The following is a 26,744-nucleotide window of genomic DNA, read 5'->3' on the forward strand; positions in this document are numbered from 1 at the left end:
GAACGCGTGGGCACCCTCAGGTGCCAGGAGTGTGGCTGTCCTGGAGCCCCAGTGGGAGCATGACTGTGCGCGCGAACGGAGTCCGGGGCAGCGGCCCGGGCGCAGGCCCACGCTTCAGGGCCTGTGGGCTGGGGTGGGTGCCGAGCAGGCGCACGGGAGGCTGTGGGCACCGCAGGAAGCCCCGAGCCCGCGCTCTTGTCATTAGATCCCGCTGCCTTCAGCAGTGCTGCCCACCCCGCTCCACTGACGGGCAAGCCGAGCTCAGAAAGATGAAGTGATCCCCTCTACGCCACGCAAACGGCGAAGGCGGTACACGGTCCCGCGGCCTTAACTTGGCGCCGGGTCCTTCGGGCAGAGAGGAGAGGAGACTGCGCGACGCGAGGCCAGACAGCAGAGCCAAGCGAGCCGTTCCTCCCAGGGCCGAGGCGCGAGGCCCGCCGAACCACCGGGTCTCTACCCGCGCGCCTCAAGCTCCACTCTGCTCTAGCCTTCGGGTTTAATACCGCCTCCTCCCAGAAGCCTTCCGGGACCCGGGCGGGCTCCGGCACCTCCCTTCTCACCGGCTCCAGCCCCAGCCCTTCTCAAGGTGGCGGAGCGGAAGCCTGACGGGTCCGCCGCTCCGAGCTGGAGGGGAAAAGGGACGGGAGGGGGAGAGGGGAGCGGGAAGGGGCGAGGTGAGAACCGAGGGGCGGGGCCAGAGGCCGAGCTAGACTCCCAGACGCCGCCGAGACGCCAGGTGAGCCGGGTGGGGGGCGGCGAGGGGGCCCGGGCGCCAGCGGGATGCGTGGGGGCGGGGCCGGAAGGACTGCGGGGAGGGGGCAGGGCACCCCGGAGGGCTGCGGGGCCCGGAGAGTCCAGCGCGGCCTTGGCCTTGCGCTCCGAAGCCCGGGGGCCGAGGGCAAGGATGCGCTGCGCGCTGGGCGTCCGCGAGTCCCGGGGGCGGCGGGGCTGGCGCCACTGCCAATTTCTCTCTTTCAAGCTGGGGCAGCCCCACGGGCCCGGTCGTCTTTGCCCACACCTACGTCCCGGGAATCTCAGGCCCGGAGAGGCGACGAGCGCGGCTCGAGGGCCCCGGCGGGCCAGGCGCGGGGGCCGGACGCGTCGCCGCGAAGCCGAGCCCCCAGCCGGACTCGGGCTACGCAGAGCCTAGCGAGTCAGGATCCGTGTGCCGCCGCGCCTCGGAGCGCGCGTTTCCAGCGGTTTAAGTCGAGGAGACGTCTCGGCAAAGAAATAAAACCTTTAAAGGGGGCTCCGGCCTCCCCGACCCCACCTGGGGCAGTCCGAAGCGGGGACCAATCGTATCCTGGAGAGGGAGGTGGGACCAAGGATGACCGCGGTCAGCGGGGACGGACGCACGGACGGAATCCTGGGCGCCGGGAGAGGGAAGGGAGCAGAGGAAGAATGGAGAGAGAGAGGCGAGACCGAAGGAGCGGACTGAGCGAGGCGGGAAGCGCGCAGCCGGCGGGCGGAGACCCAGAGGCACCTTCCGCCAAGCACCGCTCCAGGCGGCTGGAGAGACGCCGGGGAGACGCACGATTCAGAGCTGCGGCTCCATCCCAGAGGGTCCTCCGTGCACCTAGCCGCTCCCCGCGCCAACACACGCCGGCCTCCCCTGAAGCCTGGGCCACCGCATCCCCAGGATCTGGGAGCTCACCCCCTCGCGAGGGGGACAGGGCGCGCCCGTCTGTCCCTCTGGATGAGCCTCAAGCACGCGATCCCCTCCCTCGTCTGCCCCCACGGTCGCTTCCCCAGCCGTGCGCAGCTCACCCAACCCCTCTTCTGCCTGAAGCTCGCGCGCTGTGGGCCCAGGGGCGCCGGGAGCGTCAACGACGCACCGGGAAACTAAAGACGCAAACCCGGGAGCCGAAGGGCGGCCGCCGGGCTCAGGCGCCGGAACAGGGGGCTGACGGGCTGCAGAGGCCGCTGGAGATCGCGGACGGCGTGGCGACTCCGGCGCTCGGGCCGGGAGGCGGCGCCAGCGATCCCGAAGCCCCGATCCATCCTAGCGGGTCTCAGCGGCCTCCCTGGAGGCGATGCGGGCGCCGGCGCTCAGGGTGGGGAAGAGAGGGGCGCCCCGACCGGTGGGGTAAGGGGTGGAGGCAGTGAAAGCTCCGTGGATAAAGTGGAATATTCGAGACTGAAAAACGTCCGCAGAGATCGAATTAACGGGTTTGAATTCGCACGTTCGCAGCAAGCAGGGAGAAAAAAACGCAAGCACGGGTGGAAGCTGGACCCAAGGTCGGGCTCCGACGGGCTGAAAATAAACCTTCAATAGAACAGCCCCTGGCAGAGACACTCAGCCGCTGGGAACACACGCCCCTGACGTTTCTGTAGTCACTTTTTGTTTTTATTTTGAAGCATTTTTATTGTGGAAGTTTTCTAATATAAAACAAAATGGAGGGAGCCTGAAACAAGCCCCTTGTATCCCACGCCCACCCCCATTCAACAGCCATCAACTCCTGGCCAATCCAGTGTCATCTGCTGCTCCTTTTCATTTTTAGTATTTAGTTAGTTTGTTTTTGTTGCGCCATTTACAAGCAAATGCACACATCACTGTCATTTCACCAGTAGAAACCGAAGGGTATCTTTAAGTGATAAGAATTCTTTTTTTTTTAAATCAACAATAAAGCTTTAAATCACCTCTCAGTAGATCCACAGCCTGGTCTCACACTCAGAAGCGGTTGACTTTTTGATGATGGAAATGCAGACAACTTATTTCTGTTTCGACTTGACTGCAATTTCCAGATAATCCATAACATGCACTATTACTTTTATAAAAAAAAATAAATAAATAAACAAAATCGGAGGCCGGCCGCTTCGGGCGCGGGTGAGGGCCAAGCAGGCAACTCTTCGGCTGAGTCACAGCCCCGGCTTCTCCGTTTTCTCCTTGTGCCATTGTCCGGTGTGTCGCTTCCAGACTCCGAGCTCGGCACCGTGGAGACAGGATGGCCCTCTTTGCAGCCCGCCCTCCACGAGTGTCCACCTCTCCTCCCTATAGGACAGTGGGCAAGCCGCCTCCAGGCGATGTTCCTGGTAAACCATTTTGAGAGGTGGGACCCCACTTCCCAGCAGGACCCCTCCTCAGGTGGGCAGCTTGCAGACTCCCGCTTGGCCGATGGGAGTTATCTAGATGGTCCGGATTGCTGGACTGGAGGGGAGGGACAGCCGGACGAGGCCCGAGCAGCAGACTTGCAGGGCGGAGTGACTCCAGTGCTGGTCGGGCCGGGTGGGGCGGCTGACCTCCCTGGCACCAGGCAGAGGAAAGGTTGTTGACGGACTTCACAAAGTCCTTGTCCCAGAGTCTCTGCTCCTCTCGGAGCTTCAGTTTCCCTTTCTGAGAATTTCCAGATGGGGCCACAAGGCCATGAAGGATGCTTGAGAGAGAAACCTACAGACCCAAGAAAAAGGGAAGCCCACCCGGCTCTGCCCGCCTCCCTCCCTCTCCTTGCCCACCTGCCACCCGGCCAGCTCCCGGCACCTTCTCTCTCAACCCCGGGCTGGTGGCCTTCTGGGGAGGCTCAGAGACCAGGCGCTGGGACATCTCGTCCCCAGGCTAGGCTTTCTGGGAAGAGGTTAGAGGCCACTGACTGCCCCTACCCTGCGCCTGACGAGAGGGGCTTGCAATAGTCTGGCCGAATGGGGGTCGGCCAGTGGGAGGCCCTGGGTGGGCAAGGAGTACAGGCTCAGACTCCTGGGTGCAGAGCGTGGACGAGGTGGGGAACACCAGCGAGGAGAAGTCAGATCCCGGGGCTCCCATCTGTCCCTCACCAGGGCTTTGGGGGAGGTGGGCAGGCGGGAGTGCGTCCTGGAGTAGCCAGGGTGAGCGGGGCGGGCAGAGCCCCCCTGCGGGGAAGGAGACAGGTCTGTGTGGAGCAAGAACCAGGATGTGATTTGCTGTCAGAGTGCAGCTCCACATTGTCCCCTGCCCGAACCCTCACACAGCCTTAGATCGCACCTCCAGAGGTCCCGAGGCAGAGCTCTGAGGGGAGCTGATTCTCCAACTTCTCAGGAAGGTACTGGTGGGGACTTGGCTCTTGTGGTACCCAGGCAGGGGACTGAGAGGCCCAGAGGGGTTGGGTCACTCCCCAGTCCCACACCAGGTGGGCCCTGGAGCCTGGGAGGAGTGACCCTATGGCTCCGGCCTGGGTGCATTGTCGGCCTCGCTTGGATTCGAGAAGGCCTAGTACTTCCAGGTCGCAGACCCGTGTCCTCAGCACAGGTGTGGACAACGAGGACACTGAGGCCTGGAGAAGAGAAGGGGCTTGCTCACACTCACTGGGGGAGTATGGCTGGGCCTGGACCAAGGCGGGCCTGCCCCAGGAGTCCAAGGCCTGCTGGATCGGCCTGGGCTCAGGGACTCCATGAACTGAAGCCCTGCGTAGCCCTTGGTGGCTGAATTGGGCCTCACTGGAAGGGCGGGTGGGGTGGGCAGTGTGGGCTGGGGAGGGCGGGCGTGGTGGCCAGACGATCGAAGCCATTCATCTCCTGCCAGCAGAGCCGCGGAGCCGAGGTTCACCAGTGATCGATGGAGCTGGGGCGCGGGGCCCCGCGGTCCCCAGCCTGATCCCGCACTCCCCGTAGGGCTTGCTGGGCTGCGTGTAAACACAGCCTCTCTCTGGTTGTGCCGCCCCCTGATGTAATGCCCAGGACGCTGGATAACCATGGGGTAGATCCAGCCTCCCTGAGCCCTGCCGGCCTGGTCTGGGTTTGGATCCACTTCCTACACTTCACCGTGAGGCTCCTAGCTCAGGGGACAAAGCCAGGTCCATCCGTGCAGGGGACAGGCCTCCTCCACCTCCCAGCTCCCTCCACCCGATGCAGGAGAGCCACTACCGACTTTTACTGGTTTTATCGAAAGACAAAAGATGGACCTTTCTCCCAACCTGCTCCGCATCTGTAGCCACGTAGAGCCTCCCTCCCTTGCCCCGTGGTGGGCGCCGGGCCCAGGTCAGGTGATCACGTTCTCTGCTTCCTGGCTGTGGGAAGGAAGCTTCGGGCAGGACGCCTCCCGCATACTCCCCACCCCTTGCGTGCCTGTGACCCCAGTGCAAGGTGGCTCCCCTCGAGGGCCCCTGTACGGAGCTCTGGTTGGTGTGAACCAGCCGTCCACTGAGGGCCACCCGCCCGCCCGGGGACTTCGGCACCACACTGCAGCCGCCACCTCGCCCAGAGGTGGCACCCGCATCCCCGCATCGGCCGCAAAGTCACATGAAACGGCTACATCGCGGCGATGACACCTTTTACCTGGGTTCTGATGGTCCGTTCAAGGTCCAAGAGTCCCCGCAACCACACCCGTTCCCGGATCCCATCACGTGTAGCACAGCGGGGGCTGGGGGGCGCCTGACGCCTGGCTGCCCACCTGGTGCGTGGTGGGCGGAGGCAGAGGGCAGGTGCCCAGAGGCCTCACGGTGCGCTGCTGCTTGGTAACTGCGTGTCACAGAAGCCACAGAAGCCAGAGCAGAGGGTCTCGGGCAGAGGCTGAGCCCGGTGCGGAGGCCTGGGGAGGGGAGGTGGACAGGCCGGTGGGTGATGGGCGCTGCCCTTGGGGGGGCGGGCAGGAGCCTCCTCGGCACCGCGCTGACCAGGAGCAAAGGCCTTTGAAAAATCAACTAGCAGCAAACTCGCTGTGTTAACGCAGACCCTAAAAGTCCCTTCCAGCAGCATGGGGCAGCCCGCCCCCCAGGAGAGGGGACCTGAGCCCTGGAGGGGCTGAGGGGGACAGCGGTGCTGAGGTGGTGGAGGCCGGGTTGGAGAAGGGACCCCACGAGTCCACTCAGGATGCTCCCGGGTCGTGCAGCAGGGCTGGGAGCCAGAGATGGGACTCTCAGGGACCAGAAGGCTGGGGCAGGGGATGATTCCAGGTCAGAGAGCCGGTCGATAGGGGCAGAAAGACAGAGGGACCGGCGCCTGCTCCTGGGCCGCCCGGCGCCAACGCTGAGAAGGACGCAAGGCCAGGAGCGAGACTTGGTCGCTGCTCGCCCCGGCCCTGTGGCGTCTGTTCCTGCCCGAAGCCTGACAGAAGTTTTCAAGGGGGCTTGATTCTGTCATAGAAGCGACCCTTCGACCCCCGATGGTCTCTCTCCCTAGGCTAAAGAAGCATGCACAATAAAGCAAGCGTCTCCCGTCTCCCGTCTCCCGTGCCAGGGGCCCTGTCTTCACCCTAGGGCACAGCAGCCTGGGGCTGGGGAGGAGGCGGCGGCCACAGTGACCAGACCATGGGAACAAGCTTTCCCTGCGAGCCGAGCCGTAAGCTCGGGCCCTGAGCTGAGACTGCGCCCACAGCCTGTGTTCCCAGCTCGCCAGAGACCGCAGCTCTCCGGAGGCTGCGGCGTGGCCCTCCCCGCCAGCCCTGCTGGGAGCGACTGCAGCGCAGGATGGGGCAGCGGACACAGGGCTCCCGTGCCAAACGAGAGTGGGCGGTGGGCTCTGCCTTCACCCGCCTCCTGGCTGCCGGTTTCTGTGGAGCCCCCAGAACTCCAGGATACGGACACGCCGAGCACCCCTCCTTCTCCCCAGCTCCCTCTTCCCCTTCGCTTCCTCTACGGTCCTGCTAGGCTTCCCACTCAGGGGGAGGGGGCTCAGAGTGCAGCCCCCGGACCCGACTCTGCTCCCCTGCCCCGGCCTGGCCCCGGGCTCTGCCCGTCCCTTGTCAGCGCTGGGAAGTACTCCGGGAAGGAGAGCGGGTCACCCGTGTGGCCCCTACGGAAGAGGGGCACCAGCCCAGGCATCACAAAGCAGCAGAAGCCTTCCAGAAAACGTCCCTTTTTATTCCATACGCAAATAAGTAGATTCATTTAAAAAAAAAAAAAAATCTTCGCCTCTGGTGGCCGCAGCCCAGGAGAGAAGCCCCAGACTGGCCCTGTCTTCAGCCACCTGGCTGGGTCGTCCCTTCCCCTCGAAGGGGTTCTCTCCCCGGGCCCTCTCTGCCAGGCCCATGGTCAAGGCCACAAGGCTGAGCACAGTCCTTGGGTGGCCCGCCGGCCTGGTCCCTGCATGGTCCCTGGAAGGGACGGTAGTGTTGGGGGCGTGGTCACCTCCCACAGCACCTTGGACAGCCCGTGTGGCTTGTCTTTGTTAGGAGCTGGCTGGTGCAGGCTCCCTCCCCAGGGGGTGGCTAAATTTACTTCTAGGCTGAGGCCTGTCCCCACAGGGCTGTGGGCATGGTGGCCACTGTCTCTCGGTGATGCTTTCTTCCTGCCGTGTCCAGCTTTGCAACTGTTCGGGGAGCCGCTACCCCTGGCGTCCCTGTTACATTCTGGGGGAGCTCGGGGGCAAAGCCTCCTCCTACCAGGGCAGCAGTCTGAGCTCCCGAGGAGGCGTAGAGGGGGCCGTAGGAGCGCGCCAGCCCTCGGGATGGCTCCCCTGCGCCCCGGGTGCCACGGACTGCGGCTGCAGAGCTCCCCAGTGGCCACGGGGAGTCAGCCCAGCAGGTGGGGCTCACACCAGGCCCGGCATCTGCGCCCGCAGAAAGGGCACGGAGGCAGCGGCTGGGAAGGCGGCCAGCGGGTAGGCCAGGGCCCCGGAGAAGCCCAGCAGCGGCGGGGGCGGCGCGGGGGCGGCGGGCGCCAGCGGGAAGGGCAGCGCGGCGGGGGGCCCGGCGGCCGCGGCCGGGGGGCTTTCGTGGTAGAGCACAGGCACGCGCACGAGGCGCTGCGCGCCTGGCGGGGACAGGCTGGCCGCCTCCAGCTCGGCCGCCAGCTGCCGCTTCCACTTGTTGCGGCGGTTCTGGAACCAGATCTTGACCTGCGTCTCGGTGAGCTGCAGAGAGGCGGCCAGGCCCGCGCGCTCGGCGCTGCTCAGGTAGCGCTTCAGGTCGAAGGTGGACTCGAGCTGGAAGACCTGGCTGCGTGAGAAGACCGTGCGCGTCTTCTTCTTCCGACCGGCGCTCATGGCCACACCGCCACGCGCCTCCCCCGCCGCCGCCGCCGGGGCCTCGGCCAGCTCTGCCGCCTCTTCCGCGCCGGCCCCTGGGCCGCGCGCCGCCAACTCCGCCGCCTCCCGCTGGACCGCGCCCGGCCCGGGGCCGCGCTGCCAGGCGCCCTCAGCGCGGCCCATCTCTTCGCCTGTTTCCGGTGAGTCCCGGTCGCTGGCTGCAGGGAGAGAGGGGCACACGGTTGGTTTTGGGGACCGAAGTCACTGAGGCCGGCTGCCCCCACCGCGCCATGAGATCGCCCACAGCCACGAGCTGGGAATATTCCTGGCACAGGCCACCGCATCCCGTACAGTGTCAGGGGACACATCATCACAGAGGATGGAGAAAGGCAGAGCCGCAGAGGCGGACCTGGAGAGGAGAGGCCAGACCCCAGCCACCCTCGCCCACCCACGTCCAGGATGAGAGGGAAGAAGACAAGAGAAACAAACACAAACAAACACTAGCAGAAGACGGGCTTCCTGTGACCATGGCCTCGCACTAAAACACACACACACCCCGCAGGCCACGTCGCAGGACAGAGGTCCTTCAGAGGAATGTGCACGCTGGAAAACAGCACGGAGACACCCCTGCGCCCCAGCACCCCAGCACCCCAGACAGAAATAAAGGCCCGCTGTGACCCGCTCCCCATGCGTGCTCAGGAGCAGATGCAAAGCTCCCCCATGCACAGAAACGTTCCTGCAGGACGGACAAACGCCAACGACCCCCGAAAGAGAATCCCGGTGCCCGGGTGACAATGGGATCCCCTCGTTCCCTAACCCCTAACCCAGATGCCCCTGGAGACATGCCCACGAACCCGCAATCACACTGGAAGGGAACGCATAGACGTGTGGCCCCGCAGACGTGCCCACGAACCCGCAATCACACTCGAAGGGAACGCATACACGTGTGGCCCCGCAGACACGCAGCTGCTGCGCTCCACCCAAACGCAGGGTTTGGGGGCCACAGAAGCCCACAGGGGACCCCTGACCTGGTGCCCCAAGTACTGAGCTCCACCTGACCTCCCACAGGTGAGGAGACGCCCCAAGGCTGGCGAGAGATGGTGCCACCGGGGGAAAGTCTGCCCAGTGGCCTGACTGCGGGGCTCCCGCGGCGCCTCAGGCCAGTCTGCGCTCCTCCTGGGCCTGCGCCTCCCCGCAAAGGCCCATGGGCCGGCAGTCCCACCGGAGGCTGCCCGACGAGCCCTCAGGAGGCTGTGGACTTGGCAACGATGCGCCGCGGTGTGTGTTTGCCACCTCCACAAGGTGAGCCAACACTGGTGGGCTCGGGCTAGCACCGGCTGCCAGTGGAGGTGTGCAGAGTTGCGTGTGCCCCGCTGCCCAAACCTGGTGGCTGAGCCCTCATGGTGCCCGCGGAGGGGTCGGGTTCCAGGCTGGTGTGCCTGCCACCAACTATGAGACCCTCTGCCTCCCCGCGACACCCGCACCCCAAGACTCACAGGGACCCATGAATTGCCACTAGGTGCCAAGCCGGCTCACTGGCCCTGGTGCGAACAGGACCCTAACCCGCATTGCACGAAATAAGAAAGTGCAGCCTCTTGGGAGCTGCCTGAGGGGCTGCGGGGGTGCGAGGGGGGCTGGTGGAGGAGACCCTGCAAGACCCTCTTCAGAGACACTCCCAGAAGGGCACTAAACTTGACCACTCCATCTCAGCGACCCAACGTGGCCTGCTCACATTCGCCGGAGGGGGAGCGGGATTTCTGTGCGTGGGCTCTGAGACCTGGGTCCGTCCCACACCAGAAAGGGGCTTATCCACGAGGGGTGAGGGGTGAGGGGTGTGCCCACCTGCCCCAGCACACACACGGATATGCCACAGAGTAGCACCGACCCCAGAAGACTCCACGGCCAGAGCTGGGAGAATCCGGGTCGGCTTTAAAGTGTGTCTGGGGGTGGGGGGCTGGCAAAGCCTGGAGGCCAGGTTGGAATGGCTTTCTGGTCTTCCTCCCAGGGGTCTCCCTGAGAAGGGCAGGTCCCCAAGGGAGGCAGTGACCCTGGGGAGGAGGAGCAGAACTCCAGAGTGGGAACCGGCAGGTCTGAGCCTGAGAACCCCTACTCCCAGCCCCTCGCAGGGAACAAAGGCAGGCGGGGGGAGGGGCAGAAAAGGAAGGGAGGGGTGGGACTGGGGGCTTCAGAACCGGCTCCCCTCCTGCCTGGCAAACCGCAGCCCTGGGGCCCGGGAGGACCAGGGGGGAGGCCGGAGCCCCTGCCCCAGGCCTGTCTGCAGCTCTCGGAGATGGGGCTTTGGGGCGCAGCGCTGTGGAAGGCCGCTCCCCCCGACGAGCCCCCAGCGGGGCTCCCTCCGCTCAATGGCTTCGTCTTCCGGGTCTGCCCCACTTTGTCTTCCCTCCCTCCCTCCCTTTCCTCCCGCATCTTCTCTCTCGCTCACGGGGTTCTTTCTCTGCATCTTCCCTCTCTCCCTCCATCCCTCTCTGCTCCCTGCCTTTCCCCGCCACATTTCACTTTCCCTTCCTTTCTTCCGCCAGCTGCCGGCTGTCCTCTGGCCTCAGGTCCCCCTCTGCGCGCTCTCCAGCCTCCCTAGGACCCGCAGAGCCTGGCGATGGGTGAAGCCCGGAGCGGGCGGAACCTCCTCCCTGTGGGGGTACCCCGTCCCCAGACCCGGCCGGCAAACCCGCCCAGCTAGGGATTCTGCAGGGCCCGGACTGACCCGACCCCGCTACACCGAGAGGAGGGTGGCCCAGAAAGGGCGCGACGAACCCAAAGTCCCCGAGCAAATACGCGGGCAGGAAGACGGGCCCCACCGCACCGCCCACCCGCCCCGCGCCCGCACTCACTATCAGGACTGAGGCCGCCTCCGTAGCCGCCGTGTGCCCGCGAGTACCAGCGTGTCGCGTCGCCGCAGCCCAGAGCGTAGGGCGGCCCGGGACCGGGGGGCGGCCGGGGACCGAGGCCCAGCGCGCCAGGCCCGAGCAGCGCCCGCGCCCGCGCCTCCCCGCCGGGCCCGGAGCCCGCGCGCAGCTGTCTCCGCCGCTGCAGCCGCCGCCGCCGCGCCTGCTCCGCGTCCTCGTCCTCCGGGTCGTCGTCGTCGTCCTCCTCGTCCTCGCGGCCGCCGCCGCCCTGGGCCGCGCGCCCGGCGCCCTTGGCCTCGGCCGCCAGCAGGTTCTCGATGAGAAAGGAGGAGGCGCGGGCCGGCGTGGCGCGCCCGGGCTCCGTCAGCTCGTCCGGCATCGCGGCTGAGGGCCCGTCGGGCTCCGCCGGGCTCCTCGGGGTCCCGGGCGCCCGGGGCGCGGTCGGTCCCGGTCCCCACAGGGGACAGCGGCGCGCGGCTCCCGGGTGCAGGCGCGGGCCGACCCTGGAGCCGCTGCCCGGAGCGCTGGCGTCCGGCCCGGCGGGCCAGGCGGCGGCCTCGGAGCGGGGCTGGGTTGAGCCGGGAGCGGGTGCGCGCCGACAGCCGGCCAGGCAGCCGCCTCGCCAGCCTCTCACGTCGCCGCTCTGCTCAGCCGCGCCGGCCGGCCCCGCTGGGGGCGGGGAGGGGCGGAGGAGGGGCCAGCGGGGGCGGGGCGGCGCGGGCCGGGCGGGCCGCCAGCTCAGCCCAAGGACGCGGCGGCGGGCCCGAGCGCGGCCGCTCCCGGAGACACCGCCGGATCCCGGCGCGCGGGCGGGCGCGGGCTGCAGGGCACCCAGGAGGGGGGTCGCGGCGGGTCCGGCCCCGCGTGATCCATTCTCGGGGTCCGCGCCACCCGCGCGGGGGTCGGGGGGGCCGGGAGGGGTGGGACCTCTGCCGGGTGACCGCCCATTGGCTGTGGGGCCCCATGAAAAACAGGCTGGCCAATCACTGTCCGGCAGGAGCCGTAATTACCTCGCCTCGGGGAGAGTGTTGGACCGAGCGTGAGTAAGTGTGTGTGAGTGTGTGAGTGTGTGTCCGTGCGCACGCGCGCGTGTGGTATGTGCATGTGTGCACTGGCGTGTGTGTATGCATGTGCGTGGGGGGGGCGGTGTAGACCCCCGTTTCCATAAACTGCAAGAGGCTGGACCACGGTCATATTTTTTTGTTAAGACCCCGGGTGTCAGGGCTGCAAAGTTGTGGCATCTTTTTATATTTATACTTAAGGAAATGTGTTAATGCCGAATGTAGTGCAATAGTCTCCGAGTGCGAGGGGATGCTGCCTCGCCCCCGGGGTCCAGCCTGATGTCACGCTGAGTGAGAGCGGGTCCCCCGTCCCGCTCCCCCGGAGGCTGGGGCCTTAGAAGGAGCGGGGGCTTCGGGCCGCTGCGGCGCCGCAGACTCCTGCGTGCAGGCCCCGCGCGCTTCGCGCCTCTGTTTCTAAGACTGTAGGACCATGGGGAGTTTTTCGCATGTCTGCGTCAGGGAGCGTGGTGACAAACGTGCATCCGGCCCACGCCGCCACCCTCGGAACTGTGGCTGCTCAGGAGTAACCTGACCCGCCTCCGCGCGAGGGGGTGACGGCCGAGTCACCCGAGTCGCAGCGCGGTCGCGCGGGCGGAGCCGGCTTCACCGGACGCGGGGTTTCTCAGAGAGATGCACCCAGCCGCCCAGGGCCAGCCAGCAGCCTCAGCACCGAGGGCCACCGGCGTCCCCGAGGGCGGCGCAGGCTCGGGCTTCCAACTTGCTTTAATTTCCCGAACAATCACGGCGGAGGGAGCATCGACCCCATTTTCCAGAGGGGAAAGCAGAGGCGAGGAGAGACTGCCCCGAGTGGTAAGTGGTTCTGGCGGGCCTGGAATCCGCACACTCTGGGCCCGGGCCCTTCCGGAACCGACAGCGGAGTGGGATGGGAGAGCCGGCAGCCGCCCTGAGGCCGGGCAGGCTGAGGCCTCGCGGGGCCCTGCCTCCCGGCGGGGGGTGGGTGTGGGCGGCGGGTATAAGCATCCTGGGTGCGTCCCTGGCATGCCTGTGGGAGCCGGCCATCCCTGACACTCCTCACCTGCCTGCCCGTTCCTCCCGGGCTGCCAGGAAGGACCTGTGGTGCCCAGTGGCGGGAGAGGGCTTTTCAGGAGCCCGAAGACGGGGTGCTGGACCCAGCTCCTCTGGCCCTCACATCCTGCCCCAGGAAGGGTAAAGCAGTGACAGCCTCCCCGGCAGACATAGGTACAACCCCCCGCCCCCAGATGAGGGGGCGGGGGGTTGTACCCCAAGCTGGAGTCTTGGGGAAGAGCTGTGGCCTCTCGAGTATTGCTCCCTGGGGCACCCCAGCTAGAGGGGGGACACAGACCACGGGGAGAAATGATCTCCTTGGTCGGTCTGGAAGATTAGCGCTAGTTCCTGGCTCATTGCCGTGGAATCCGAGGGCTTCTAACAGATGGGGAAACCGAGGCCAGAGAGGGACCCGGATAATAGACACTGGCTGTGGGGAGGAATGCCTTCGGGGTAACAGCGACTCTACCACGTGGTCCTGGGTGCTCCTGTGAGCAGCGCCTCCCCTGGGCAGGTCTCTGGAACCCCCAGCCTGAGCAGCTGAGGCCGTCATTCCCGCTTCTCCCAGCCCCTTCCAAGTGGGGCTGGAGGGGTCTCATTCTCTCTGCGGGGCTGCCTGGTCCTGGGTGACCCTGTAAACCGGGGTAGTAAGTGTCCTGTCTGTGCTGGGCTCTTGGAAGTGGGGACTGGATAGCCAGGCAGTGGCCTGAGGTACTGGGTGCTTGCGGATGTCACCCCACTGTCTCTGGGGGACTCACGGGGTGGGGGAGAGTCCAGGGGAGGAGGTGGCCCGAGCAGACGCGAGTGGGCCTTGCTCCGGGGGCGCTGGCTTTCTGGGCTCTGTGGAGGGCGCGTCCCCCGCCGGGGGGAGGGGCTGGGGGGCTCGGGGCAGCGCTGGCTGGTGAGGCAAACGTGGCCCCCCCTCCCCCGCCACTGCTGGCCGCGGACGCTCCGTAGCCCAGGGCACAGAGAACCGGCAGCAGGTCGCGGTGGCGCGGTGGGGTCAGGGAGGAGGCCGGAGTTAGGCGTGTGGAGCTGGCGCATCCGGGCGAGAGGGGAGCCGGGGTTTGCGGACCGGATCGCCACCTGCGAGGCTCTGTGCGTTCGGACCCTGCGGGCAGCTCTCAACTCTGCCGGGACTCGCTCTCCGGACTGACCCGGAAACACTGCTGCTCCGAGCGGCATTTCAGGGCCAGAGCCCAAGTTTCTGGTCACCTCTGGGCACTGGGCAGAATTCTGAGGCTGAAGGACACCCTGTGCAGAAAAGGGGGACCTCAGAGTCTACGGGCTGTCGCCATCTGCGTCTCCATCTCTGTGAGGTCACCCCGCAGCCCCCACGCCACAGCCGCCCTCCCGCCCTTGTTCTCTGTGGCCTCTCGTCCTTCCTCACCGCCCCCCCAACGCCATCTGTCCCTGTGCGGTGACCACCATGGGATCCCAGCACAGTCCTAAAGGACAGGTGGTGCTCTTCTCACCTGGACAGTGGGCAGGGACTGTGCCTTGTCACTTGTGTCCCCAGTACCTGGCTCAGAGTCCGTCGCCAAAGATGCCCCACAGACCTGAGGGAGTGTCAGCGGGAACCGGCCCAGCAGCACAGGGCAGGAGGCGGCAAACTACCAGCCACCGGTTTGGTTTTGTTTTAATAAACTTTTTCTTTGGGAATTATTTCTACTTTTAAATTTCAGTTTTATCTGATTTTTGCTTCCATCCCCTCTCAACCCAATTCTACTCGTCCTGATGCTCCCGACCCCCACGCCGCCCCAGGTCCCTGTCCCGGTGCACTGCTTGACGAAAGCAATTTTACACTTTCCGCCTTCTTTATGTATCATTTTTTCACCTGAAAGTATAAATTTGAGATCGATCCACACTGACAAATGTAGCAGTGATTTTTTAACTACTGTCTATTAACCCAAAGTCACATCAGTTACTATGGCCACATTACATATTTCCCCAACACTTTGTGGCATAAGACGACCATTTGTGAGCACGCTCGCAGGGTCTGTGTGTTGGGGACAGTTTGTCTCCACGGCTGGGCCTCGGCTGGAAGACAGAAATCCATGGCAGGGGAGGCACAGTGGCTCACTTATCTGGGGCTGACGCTGGGGTCAGCTGAAGGACCCCTCCATGGGGCCTCTCCATGTGACCTGGCTCGCACCACGTGGGGCCCCAGAACAGGTGAGGCGGGTTGCGGGGGAGAGGTGAAACCTGGCCCGGAATCCAGTGCATCACCCTCTGCCCTCTGTCTGGGCTGTCACAGCTCCTGTGGGGTTCAAGGGGAGGGGACTGGGACCCACCTCTCAGTAGTCAGACTGTAGGGTGAGGAATCCTGTGACTCAAGAAAAGACAGCTGACTCCCTAGGGGGGACTTTCCGGCTGCCAGCGACTCTCCCCTATTGCGAACAATGTTGAGGTGAACAGACCAGCTGTCTCCTTCATGGCCCTGGGAGTCACGCGTGCCCCCAGAAGGGGACCCCTGGAGCGCAGGGTCCAGACGGACTCAGCGTCACCAAGCGCTTGGGGAAGAGCTCCAGGACCCCCGTACCGTGTCCCTCCCCCACACCGTTGCCGGCTCTCGGTTTCATGTGACTTTCTTCAGCGTGACGCTGATGCGTGTGAGGAGAAGCCACGTTGTTTTAGGCAAGGAGTTCTGGTTGCTGACAGCAGCTAATCAGTTTGCAAAGCGGTGGGGACCGCCGAAGGTCAAGGGCGTTGACCTGGGGGAGTGACCTGGGCCTTGGAGGGGTGACCCGAAAGAAAGGGCAGGGACAAGGGTGAGGGGGATGAGAGATGAGGAAGCGCAGGGGAGGTTTCCTGTGGTCCAGGTGACAAACAGTGACGCCCCCGTGAGGTCAGGTGGCGGACAGGCCTGGGGGCAGTCAGGGCAGGTGGAGGTGTGCTGCAGGCTCTGCTCGGCTGTGGCACCTTGCAGGGCCTTCCCCCCTTCCCCCCTCCCCCCCCCATGCAGCCCCTCCTGGCTCAGGCCTGGGGGGAGGGGCAGGGGGCGGGCCCTGGTCCACCTCTCCTATTGGCTTCTCAAACGGCCTGCTCCCCGCATCACAGCCAGTGGGAAGCGCCCTTGCAGCTGCCCAGATGTGCGGTCAGGCACCAGGTTCCAATCCACAGCTCAGCTGCTGAGTTCACTGTGGTCATGAGCAAGTCACCGCCCCCTAGGGTCCTCAGTGACCTCAGCTGTAGACTGGGAACGGCAGCGCGGCCCATCACCTGCGCTGGCGTGGGCTGCAGTGGAGACGATGGTGCCGGCGGGTCTTTGGCATCTGTGACAAATGTTGGCCTTGAGAAAGACCAAATGTTTGCAGACGATTTTGGCTGCCTTTTGAGGATCTGGCCACATCCTTCCTCGTGAAATGCTGGAAAGAGGAGGGTCGTATTCATATCGCATTAGGCGGATGCTCCCCCAGAGTTCCACTCACCTGGAGGTGGCGGGGCGGGGAGGCTGGGGGGAGCTGGGAGGAAGAAGTAAAGGGGGAACACACACGCAGCCTTTGCATTCCTGGCACGCAGGGGACAGCGAGGGGCAGGGGGCGAGGGGCGGAGCGGGCCCTGGGTCACCTTGGTGACAGTTCTCCAGGCCGGGCGGAGGCAGCGTGTGTGTTCCCAGGCCCCTCTCTGGCTCCTGCAGCCGGTGCCACCAGATCAGCCAGCTCAGAAGCCCCCTTCCCCTCGGGAGTGTCTCGAAGGGTCCCAGCCCTTCCCGTGTACCGCTCAGAGCCAGGAACGGGGGCTGGGACAGATACGCCGACGCCTGACAGTGGCCCTGACAAAGCAGGATGCTGTGCCAAACAGGCTGCTTCACCCACAACCTTCAGGGCCTTTGAAGGAGCAACTGTCTTGGGCCGGAGACGCCACCCAGGGCTCCCGTAGCCAGTAGCCATGAGTCTGGTCCCCGCACGACCCACCCCCTCCCGGCAGGCGCTCCGCACACCTGGGACCCCGCTGAAGGGATGGAGGGGCCCTTCCCTTCTCTACAGGTAGATTTTTACCTCGACGTATTTTAGGGGAAACTTTCAAACATAGACATCAGTTGAAAGACTCGACCCAGCTCTAGATTCTTCCCTGAGCATGCTGTCTTCCTGGCTTTGTCACAGGCCCACCATCCGTCCCTCTATCCACCTGTCTGGGGCTTTCCCCCTAGTGCATGTCACTGTAATTTGTGAATTTTGGTCCCAACTCTGCCACTGACCAGCAGTGACACTCAGCGCCTCTTTGTCCCTTGGAAGGTGCATAATCAGGCCCCCTGAGCTGGTGGCTGTGACGGGAAACAGAGTATGTAAAACTCACGCTCCAGACTTCTGCTCCGGGGAACCTCTCCGTAGAAGACATGCTCACAACGACTTTCAAAAGGGCGAGGACGCGGTCACACGCTTGACCTCCTCGTGCGTCCACACTGCCCCTGCGTGCACAGTCACACCTCGCTGGGCGCCATTTTCCTGTCCCAGAAAAGGTGTGGTCACCGAGGCTCAGGGGGCAGGGACGCCTGCTTCTGATGGGACGGCACCTGCACGTGGGAGCAAGCTTCGGTTTGTACAACAGAGCACAGATCTGTGCTTCGAGTTATCCGAACCACGGGGGACCTTCAGACAGCTGCGGCCCGTGACCTTGATTGGAAGTGACTGGGGTTGGAGGAATGAGGTTGGAACAAAGGGCTGGGCCACTGCTGTGCAGGGAACCCCTCCCCAGAGCCGGTGGGAACCCCGCCAGTGCGGCCCTGGCTCACCCCTCCCCCGAGCCCGCAGGAATGTTTGGTCGCTGGACCGAGGCTCGTTGTCCCTTCCACCTCTGAGGGCAGGGCCCCGTGGGCACAGGAAGGCGCCGCCTCACCCTGCCCCACTTCAGAAGTAGCTGGCTAGGATTCTGCGAGCACCTTCGCAGCCCCAGCCATAGGCAGGCCCTGCCTGGGCCTTTACGCGTGGGATCTCACCCGTGCCCCCAAACCCGGCAAGGACTTCAGGGGCATGGGGACGCCCTCGAGGTTATCCGGCAGGATTTGTGACTGCGAAAAACTGAAACCCCCACTTGCAAATCAGCGAGGAGTGGGTGTGTTGACGGTGATCCAGCTTCACGCTGCCACCTGTGCAGCTGGGGGACCGAGCGCGTGTGCGAGGGGCCGAGGCGTCCGCGCAGAACGTGTGTGAGGGGACAGCGGGGGCGCAGAGACTCACGCACACAGCACTGCGTGCCGACACGTCCACCTGGGGTTGTCCACGCACACATCAGCGACGGGCTGAACTGCTCCCCGAAATTCATATGCTGAAGTCCTGACCCCCAGTCCCTCAGAGTGAGACCTGGTTTGAAAAATAATGTCTTTGCAGATGTAACGAGATAAGGTAGGGCCACGCTGGAGCAGGGCAGCCTCAGTCTACGATGACCTGTGTCCTTATGAAAAGAAGGCCTGGGAAAGAGATGACCACACGGGAGGCTGCGGTGGAGGGCTGGGAGGCTCCACGAGACTGGAGCACCCCCCAGACACAGGGGAGAGGCCTGGAACACATCCTCCCCTGCACCGTGACCTTGGACGTCCGGCCTCTGGACCATGAGGCATCACTTTCTGCTGTTCTGAGCTGCCAGCACGTGGCCTTGGGCCGGGCAGCCCCTGGACACAGCACAGAGCACAACTCCCTTGTCCGGGGGAAGAGCGGACGAGATCACACCCCCCAGAAGAGCTGGGCGCTGGGGACGGTGGCCAGACGATGCTGTTCACGCCTTTAAATGGCTCGAGTGTTGTGTCACATGCACACGCTACCGAATCTTTAAAAATTAAATAGGAAACGTGGAAAGTCTCCAAAGTGATGCCCTGGGAGAAAGGCATCGTTAAGGACAGATGGCAGAGAAGCCAACAGAGGCCGGGGACACCGAGGCCACCGAACCCCTGAGGTCCTCCCGGGCCCAGAGTGCAGGTGAGTGAGGGTCGGGGGACAGCAGGTGTGGGGGCTGGAAGGGTCAGGAGCCCCCTGAGAGGGCAGAGCCTGCCACTGACTGACAGCGACTGCAGCACGGAGCAGGGGGCATCCACGATGGCGGTCCCCAAGGCCAGCTCGAGGTCCTGGGGCTGCTGCCTTCCTATGGGAGGTGGCAAGGAGGGCTGGGCTCTGAGGGCAGGGCCCGGGCAGCTACCTGACCACTCAGCCTGGCCGTCCTCACTGGATGGAGGAACAAAAAGCATGTGGGTAGCACACGGCTCACGGGCCACAGTGCAGTGTCGCTGAGGGCAGCCCAGCCCGGGCCAGCCGCCCGCCTGCTGCACTGGCTCTCCGGGGCTCCGCCTTCTCCCCGGCCTCTCATTCCACGACGAAATAGCTTTCTACATTGTATAAATAATGCATGCTCAACGCAAAGAATTTGAAAATACAGGATGGTATAAAGAAGATAACACGGGCCAGCTGCAAATCCCCCACCCTGACACCCCACCGGCATCGTGCTGGGGCCATCTCCCCCCTCAACAGACACAGGCTCCAGTTCGCAAGTCAAATACAATGCACACACTCTACACTTCTGGGCCACATTACTATACAAACACGCCACCCGCACTCACACATCCTCTCACACACACAATGGAACACGCCACCCACTCCACACATCCCACACACACACACACACAACACGCCACTTCCAACTCCACACATCCTCACACACACACACACACTAACACGCTCACCCAAGCACTCCACACATCCTACACACACAGCAGCTCCTCACCCTCACTGCACACCTACACATACACACAGCACATAACAACCGGCCACTCCCACACACACACTGCACACGTATCACACACTTCACACTTATCTCTTCCTGACAGGTTAGCACTCCCCTGTAATGTCCCCGCTGCACAAGCCCACACCCAGGGGACCCCGTGCACTCCTGGCACCCACTTCCCCCTCATCCCCCTGAAACACCCACATCGCACCCTAAGGTGTGTGTTTACGTGTTTCCCTCCACACTTACCCAATCTCACACCGGCCCGCGTGAATACGGACGCACCCGGCCGGACATCCGCTGAGCAGGAGGCGGGGCTCCTCGTCCTGCGCAAACCCCGTCTTCTCGCCTCATCTCCCGCCGCTGCGTCTCCCAGCGGCAGGGGCCCGGCCGCGGGGACCCTCCGGTGCGGGGGACGCACCGCGCGTTCCTGCCCTCGCCCTTCCAGGGCGCTGGCTTGGTCTCTGGCTTCTGGCCCCAGCAAACCACTCCGGTTTTGTGACCCCCTTACACGGAAACGCCTAACTGGTTCCTGAGGAGCTGGTTCTTGTGTTTCTGTGGGGGAGACTCCTGGGGTGTGAACAACGGACTCGATAGCATCTGCGCGTGTGTGTAAATGCACACACGCATCTGTGTTACTGACACAGATTGCCGTCTCCGAAGGCTGTGGCACTCACACTTGCACCAGCAGCGTGAGGGGTGCCATCTCCCCCACACCTCTGCCAGTGGGTAGCACGGCTCCTTGTACTTATTTATTTATTTATTTATTTGCCACACTATTGGCTATAAAGTGGCATTTACTCTAAGACAAGGGCTGCGGTGAGGATGCACTGGCCGTCTCCAGGGCACCCGTCCAGGTTCCGTGGCCTTGCCCTTTGTGGATGGGGGGCTGGGTTAGGGCTGGGAGGGGGCCACTGCGTTGGGAGCGCAGCGTGCGGGGCTGCCGTGCGCTGCTAACGTTCCTGCCTCTCCCTTCCCTGCGCCTCGTGCTCCCCTGACACGCTCATCGCTCATTAGCCGGACCCGCACTCCAGTCTCGATCAGGGAGATGTCATCAGCTCCAGAACCAGGGGGCGCGTCTGGAGCCCTTCCCGCCGCAGCCCAGAGCTCAGCCCAGCGCGGGGAGAGGCAGCCAGCAGTCTGGTGTGCCAATGGCTTGCGGAAATGTCACTTCCTCGCCCTTGGAGCTGGTCGTCCCAAAGCAAGCCTTCTAGCAGGGCCCAAGGGGGCGAAGTATTTTCCCAGGAGGGGAAAGCTAAAGCAGCACCATGCCCCACGCCCCAGCTCCCCACACACCTCATCATTTGCACAGAAACCTTGGTCTCTGCAGAGCTGCTGGGACACGCTTGGAGGTGTGGCCCAGGAAGACCCTCTGAGGTGAAGTCCCTGCCTACAGGCGAGGCACCCTTGCCCAGGGCCACATCCCATCATGGGCCTGCAGAACACACCTGTGCTGGCGTCTGCAGGGTACCAGATTTTGGAAGAGACCAGGCAAGACTCGAACTGGTTTTTTCCATGCCGCCCCCAAAATCTGCCTTTGTGGCTCTGTGGGAGGAGAGCCCTTTGCACTGACATTGAGCCCAGAACCCTGGAACCCACCAGGCTGGCCTCCGCTCCTGTGCCCCGTGGTGGAGCCCCTAAGGGAGCAGGTCCCACATGGTGACGGGGTCTCTAACTTCTTTCCCCCGCTTGCAGCCCACGCGGACCACTGCGATTATGAGTCTTAGCAACCGGTAAAGTTTCTTTTTGGACTCACCAGCCTATTCTGAGAACCCCAAAAGGAATCACTGGGCTGGGGTCCCAGGGCAGGGGCCAGGATGGATTGTCCTGTGTCCTGATGATTTTGGAAGCAGTTTCAACGGGTGGCCTGGTTCTCGGTCCACAGCGCCCCCAGTGGTGATCCCAGATGTATCAGCTTGAAAACAACGCAATAAAATTTGTCCAGAAACATTTGGTGTCCACATCACCCTGCGTTACATTCTCGGGGCTGGCGAGGCTCTAAAACAGCACAGCTTCTCGGATCTGAACCCATAAATAAGCCGGAGTTTGCCGGAATCCTCTCGCTTCTTTAGCTGAGAGCACAGGGGAGGCGTTCATCTGAGGCTAATTTATTCGGAAGGCTGAAAAAAGCGAAGCAAAGGGGCCCTGGAGGCCCGGGCCTGTCTCACCAGCGCCACCACGAGGAGACTTCTGGAACTGACCTGCAGTGACAACGCGCTTTGGGGGCAGAGATGTTGAAATACACATTTTACCCCTTGAAGCTCCTGGAGTCCCCACACCCACCCCGTTTCTCTGACAAACATGGCGTCTTTAGATAAAGACTCTGGCGTGGATGGGGCCGCTGCGAGGCGGAACTGGATGAGGTTTAAATGCCTCTTCTCATTCACACAAATGCTTGTTACACCGTCTCCAGGGGATTTCTACGCGCACGGCCTGCCCCCGCCAGAGCGCGGGACCTAAGCCAGATGGCGAAGACAAAGGCAGCCTGGTGGGCATGGGAAGCGGAAGGCACTTCATTTATTCACTCAGTCATTTGTTCAGCTACTACTGATGTGAGGCTCTATTCTGGTCACCAGTGATCTCAGACAGCCAGACCCATCCTTGTCCACGTGGGAAGACAGGTGGCCAGTCGTCCACTTTTCAGTCTAATTACACCAAAGGAAGTCTCTAGTGGAGAAGCGTGGGTGGGTGAGGGGCATGGCCCCAGTGGCTCCTTCTGGCCCATGTGGTCCTGCATGGCAAAGGAGGAGTGGGGATCTGAGCCCCTTAAGTGACCTTCGTAACTCACCAAGGATGGTACTACTGCCAGGTCAGGCCCAGGTTCAAGTCCAGCAGTCCAATGGAGGCCAGGCTTCACTTGTTGCTTAGCCTGTAATTAGGGCAGAACGCCAGCAGGGGGCAGTGCCCAATCTGGCCTTCCCCCATGGCCATCTAGGTGGAAATCAGTTCACGTTCTGTTCTCTTTCTCTTTCTTTCACTCTCTCTCTCCACCCTCCCCTCTTTCCTATAACTGGAATATTTCTTGATGCCCTCGTGGGTCTGAGGATAAAGTGGGCCCCAGAATCCAGGGTCTATAGGAAGAAAGAGGGAGGGAGGCACCGAGCTAGGCACAGACAGGATGCTCCTCTTTAAACTAGAAACGAGAAACAAAGGTAGCCCTTAGGAAACTAAACTTTTTCTGCCAGGGCCTAACTGGCCAGGACCCCTTGCCAGCCCCGGGGGCAGCAGTGTCCTGGACTCCGCCCTTCTTTCCCCGTGTAAGGGGAGCACCACTCAGTGAGCCGGCAGCTGAGAAGGCCGGGGCTGGAGGACACTCAGAATCGGCAAATCCCCCGAGATTTCTGCCCAACACCGGCTCTCTACCGAGGTGCCTCTGCAGGAGGGGACACTGGGGCCGGGGAGGGGCAGGGGTGATCTGCCAGCGGCCCTTGGAGAGCAGTCTCACTCGCGGTGGACACCTGTGGGGTCACCCGGGGAAGCTGATGCCTCCACTAAATTCTACATTAAAGGGTGAATCCCAGACCGGGATGTGGCAGGTCCCAGCCTCCCTTGCGGCTCCCTCGTGAAGGTGGGACGGGAAGGTCTACCTGGCGGAGAAGCTCCTGCAGGGGCCTCAGAAGGGACCGGCCTCTCCCTGGTTCTTCATTCAAAGCGCCAGGAGGGCACCAAGAGGTGGGCGTGCTGAGAGGCGCGCTGAGCCGCCTGCCACGTCACAGCCTGGTGGGTCCAGGCCCGCAAGCATCCCAGGGCCTGTGACGGCAACTCCGGCCGCTGCCCGCCCCTGCCGCACGCGCGTGGGGTCTGTCCTTGGTGCGGGGGACTGACGCCATAAGCTCCGGAACCACCACGACTCCCTCCTTCCTGCCCTGCCCAGACCGCACGCCAGTCTCCAGCCTCGGGGCACCCCGGGCTGGGAGACAGAGCCTCTTTAAAGCCTCCGGAAAAGGGGCCTAACAGGACCACGTAGCCTGGTTGTCGTGAGGGTAATAGCGGGGTGCAGGAGGAGACAGAACCGCCACTGGCATCGGGGCGGTCCTGGATCACCTACGCTCCGCTGCCTCGAACACCGCCCCCCTCGTCCCCGCAGCCTACTGGGGGCCCCACGAGGCGGCACTGTCTGGATCGAGACGTCAGCTGGACCCGTGAGGCTGGACAATCCTTTCCCAGCGAGAGCAGGCGGCCCTTTCCCTAATCCCGAAGGACAGCAGCGGAACCCCGGGAGCCCGCCCGCGGCGCTAAATGCGCCTGCGCGCGCTGTGCCGGGCCAGCCTGCGCGCCGCTCTGCGCCGCGACCTCTGCGCCCCTCCGCGTCCCGCCGCGCCCCCGCCTCCCCGCCCCGCCCGGACTCCTCCCGCGCCTTCTCCCGGCCAGGCTGACGCAAAACCACCCCAGCCAAAAACCCTCCCCAGAGCAGGGGGAGAACTGGCCGATCTGAGCAGAGGACGGGGCGGTGGACTCTCTCCGACCCGGGCGCACCTTGCCGGCCTCAATCTGTTCCCATCGCCCCGCGGAGAAAACCGGGCGCAGAGAGGCGCCAGTCAGCCCACTGCCCACAGCGGAGGCAGAGCCGGGGTCCTCGCGCCGCAAACTCGCGGTCGGGAGCGAGCGGCAGGTACCCGAGGGCGCGAGCGGACTCCCCAGAGCAGGGTGAACACGCGCAGAAGGGAGAAGCGCATCGGACGCTCGCGCCCGGCGGCGGGGCGCGCGCCTTCGCTGCGGCGCAGCCTCACTTCCTGGGCCCCGTCCTTGCCGGGCCGAGCTCTGTCCCACCCTGAGTTTTACTAAATGCCTGGGGACTGCTCCGCGCGTGGCCTCTCGGGAGTCCCCTCCACTAGACGCTGTTCCGAGCCCAAAGGCACAAAGCTGGCGCAGGGAGTGGGCCGTAGGCGCTATCGCTGTCCCTGTCCCCATTTTACAAGGGATGCAGTGCAGGAGCTCGCAGGAGGCCGAGGCAGGGCCGGGAGCCCCGGGGGGGGGTATCTGGACTCCCTGTGCCGTCTCCATTGAACCGAGTAGCTTGCCCAGAGTCAGCATCCAATTCTGCGCCGCTAACCACTTGCGGCTCCCAGGAGCCAATCCGAGCGCTGTCCCACCCCAGTCCTGGCCAGGCCGCTGTCCACCTCCCAGGTGCTCCCTCCCCGGGGCGGGAAGTGCCAGGTTGAGCTGCCGGAGCCTGGTCTTCCCCTGCCCGCCCTAGCGCCGGCCCCCTGGGCTGGAATGAGGTTGGAACCTCACGCCTCCCAGTCCCCTTCCCGAGTCACCGGGCTGGCAGCGTCAGGCCCCACAAGCAGTCTCAAGCTTGCTCCACCTCAAAAGTGATGACTCTTTGGGCAAATCCTGTCCCCGGGTTCGGTTTCCCCAAAGTCAAGCTGACACTTGAATTGGGGGGCATGTCCCAAATGCACAGGCCGGATGTCACCCTGACAAGACAGGCGCCCATGGAAGGCTCCGACCCGTGGGGGCAGTTGTGCCCTGGATGACCTGAGGGAAACGCTCCCCCCCAGCACCGCCCCACTCTGGGGGGAGGAAGGTGGGCGCGGAGATGGGGCTCACGGTGCTTCAGCCCCGGCCTGAATCCAGCCCCGGCCTGAATCCAGCCCGCTCACTCCAGCAGGCCTGAGTTTCCTCTGGCGCCTGAGGTCACGCAGAGCTGGCAGGAGATGCACGCAGGCCCCGATGGCCGCCCCCGCCCTTCGCCGGTCCTGCCTGCAGCGTCTGCACATTTTCTGCAGGATAAGGCGCCTTCCTCAAAGTGGCTTTTTTTGTTTTTGTCTCCTTGGGCTTTTGGAGGACACCCATGGTCGTGCCCCCACTCCCAACGCTTCAGACCATGGGGACAGCATGCTGCTTGGGGCTGGCAGGCCAAAAATTGGCCCTGCCCCGGGGGTCCTTGGCCCCGCGATCCGCCTCCCTCTGTTCTTCCGCAGCGCAGGAGCCGGCAAAGCCGCGGAATTTGCTGGGCGACACACCGGGTAGAAAGCGTTTGGGGACGCAGCTCCCGCACCAGAGCGGGAATTAGGGTCGGTCGGTCTGAAGCCCCCAGTGCCACCCCGCCGACCAGTCGTGGAGCTGGGGAGGGAAGGCGGGGGCGCTGAGCGCCTACACCTGTCCGCGGGCGCGCGCGTACGTGTTAAGCCTTCAGAACAAACCACACTGGGCAGCGGCCCGGCCCGCATGCGGGCGCCCCGCCCGGCTCTGTGGTTCTCTCGCTGCCCCTTCCTGGCCACCGTGGGCCGCGATGTCGCACTCCAGGCCTGCCGGCAGCTGCACATGGGGTGGCAGGTCTTGAGGTCCCCGTGGCCCCATCGCCAGGCCAACCCTGAGAACCCAGCGCCCCCAGCGATGCACGGCGCCCGAGCCCTTGCCTGCAGCCCAGCCCCAGCGGTCCGGGAACCCGGCTTCGCAGGCCCTCCAGAGAGAGAGTTCCGCTCCGGGCTCTCCACTCGTGCCTAGGCCTGTTCTGGGGTGCGTGGCTGGGCCACCAGCGAAGCGTCGGCATCGGCCAGCCGCCCCTTCCCGGTAACCTGGCGCCCAGTGGTCTCCCAGCAGCTCCGCCTGGAGCCCGGGTCTCTGTCTCCCGAAGGCGCGGCTGAGCCTTTTCAGAGGTGAGGGGACTGGACAGCTGCGCGGAGAACCGCAGGGCTGCGCGTGCCGGCTGCGGCTCCGGCCTCAGTTTCCCCGGTGGGCCTCAGGTGGTAGCACCGTCTTTAAAGGGGCCCAGGGAGCATCGCCAGCGACTGCAGGGGAGGCGCCGCGCAGACCCGAGCGCGGTGGGCGAGCCCCGAAGGCGGCCCTAAAGCCCCAAAGCCCCGGTCCCCACGGCGCTGATGGTCCCTGCGACCATGCGCAGCCCGCGCTACCCCTCGGCCAACGCGACGGCAGCCGGCTGTGGCGGTCGCTGTCCCTGAGGTGGGCCCAAGGCGCTACCGGGAGGAACACAGTCCGACCATCAGCCCCCTTTGCCCGCTCTCCCCCTTGGGTCGCGGCTGCTGACTCGGGGCTCAGGGCGCCGGCTTCTCGCGCGGTCAAATCCCGCAGACTAAGCTACCGTCTCCCTCCGCGCCGGCGCCTGCGCTGGGGGCGCCTTGCCTCTCACTCGCCCCACCGGCCTCCGTCCCCTGCTGTCCCTCCCTGCCAGCTCAAGTGTCCCGGCCTTACCGCGGCCAGCCAGGCCCTGCGCGCCTGCAGCTCCACGCTCAGCAGCCGG

General features: G+C 64.4%; 1 protein-coding gene across 1 annotated transcript; it reads right to left on the minus strand.

The window, feature by feature from the left end:
- Positions 1–6,653: 6,653 nt before the first annotated feature.
- Positions 6,654–11,389, minus strand: HMX1 (H6 family homeobox 1). The gene is made up of 2 exons (XM_039838044.1): positions 10,722–11,389; positions 6,654–8,090 (listed from the first exon to the last, which is right to left on the minus strand). Exons 1-2 carry the CDS (start codon positions 11,113–11,115, stop codon positions 7,438–7,440), a joined length of 1,047 nt encoding a protein of 348 aa, XP_039693978.1. The 5' UTR covers positions 11,116–11,389; the 3' UTR covers positions 6,654–7,437.
- Between the last annotated feature and the right edge of the window lie 15,355 nt (positions 11,390–26,744).

The sequence above is a fragment of the Pteropus medius genome, unplaced genomic scaffold (genome assembly GCF_902729225.1).
Source record: "Pteropus medius unplaced genomic scaffold, Ma_sr-lr_union100, whole genome shotgun sequence".
In the NCBI taxonomy this organism is placed as follows: Eukaryota; Metazoa; Chordata; class Mammalia; order Chiroptera; family Pteropodidae; genus Pteropus; species Pteropus medius.

Excerpts from the sequence above, each read along its gene's own strand:
- HMX1 (XM_039838044.1), bottom strand. The coding sequence starts at position 11,115 with ATGCCGGACGAGCTGACGGAGCCCGGGCGCGCCACGCCGGCCCGCGCC. Across the intron at positions 8,091-10,721 it reads AGGCGGCCTCAGTCCTGATA|CCAGCGACCGGGACTCACCG; the intron begins GTGAGTGCGGGC and ends CTCTCCCTGCAG.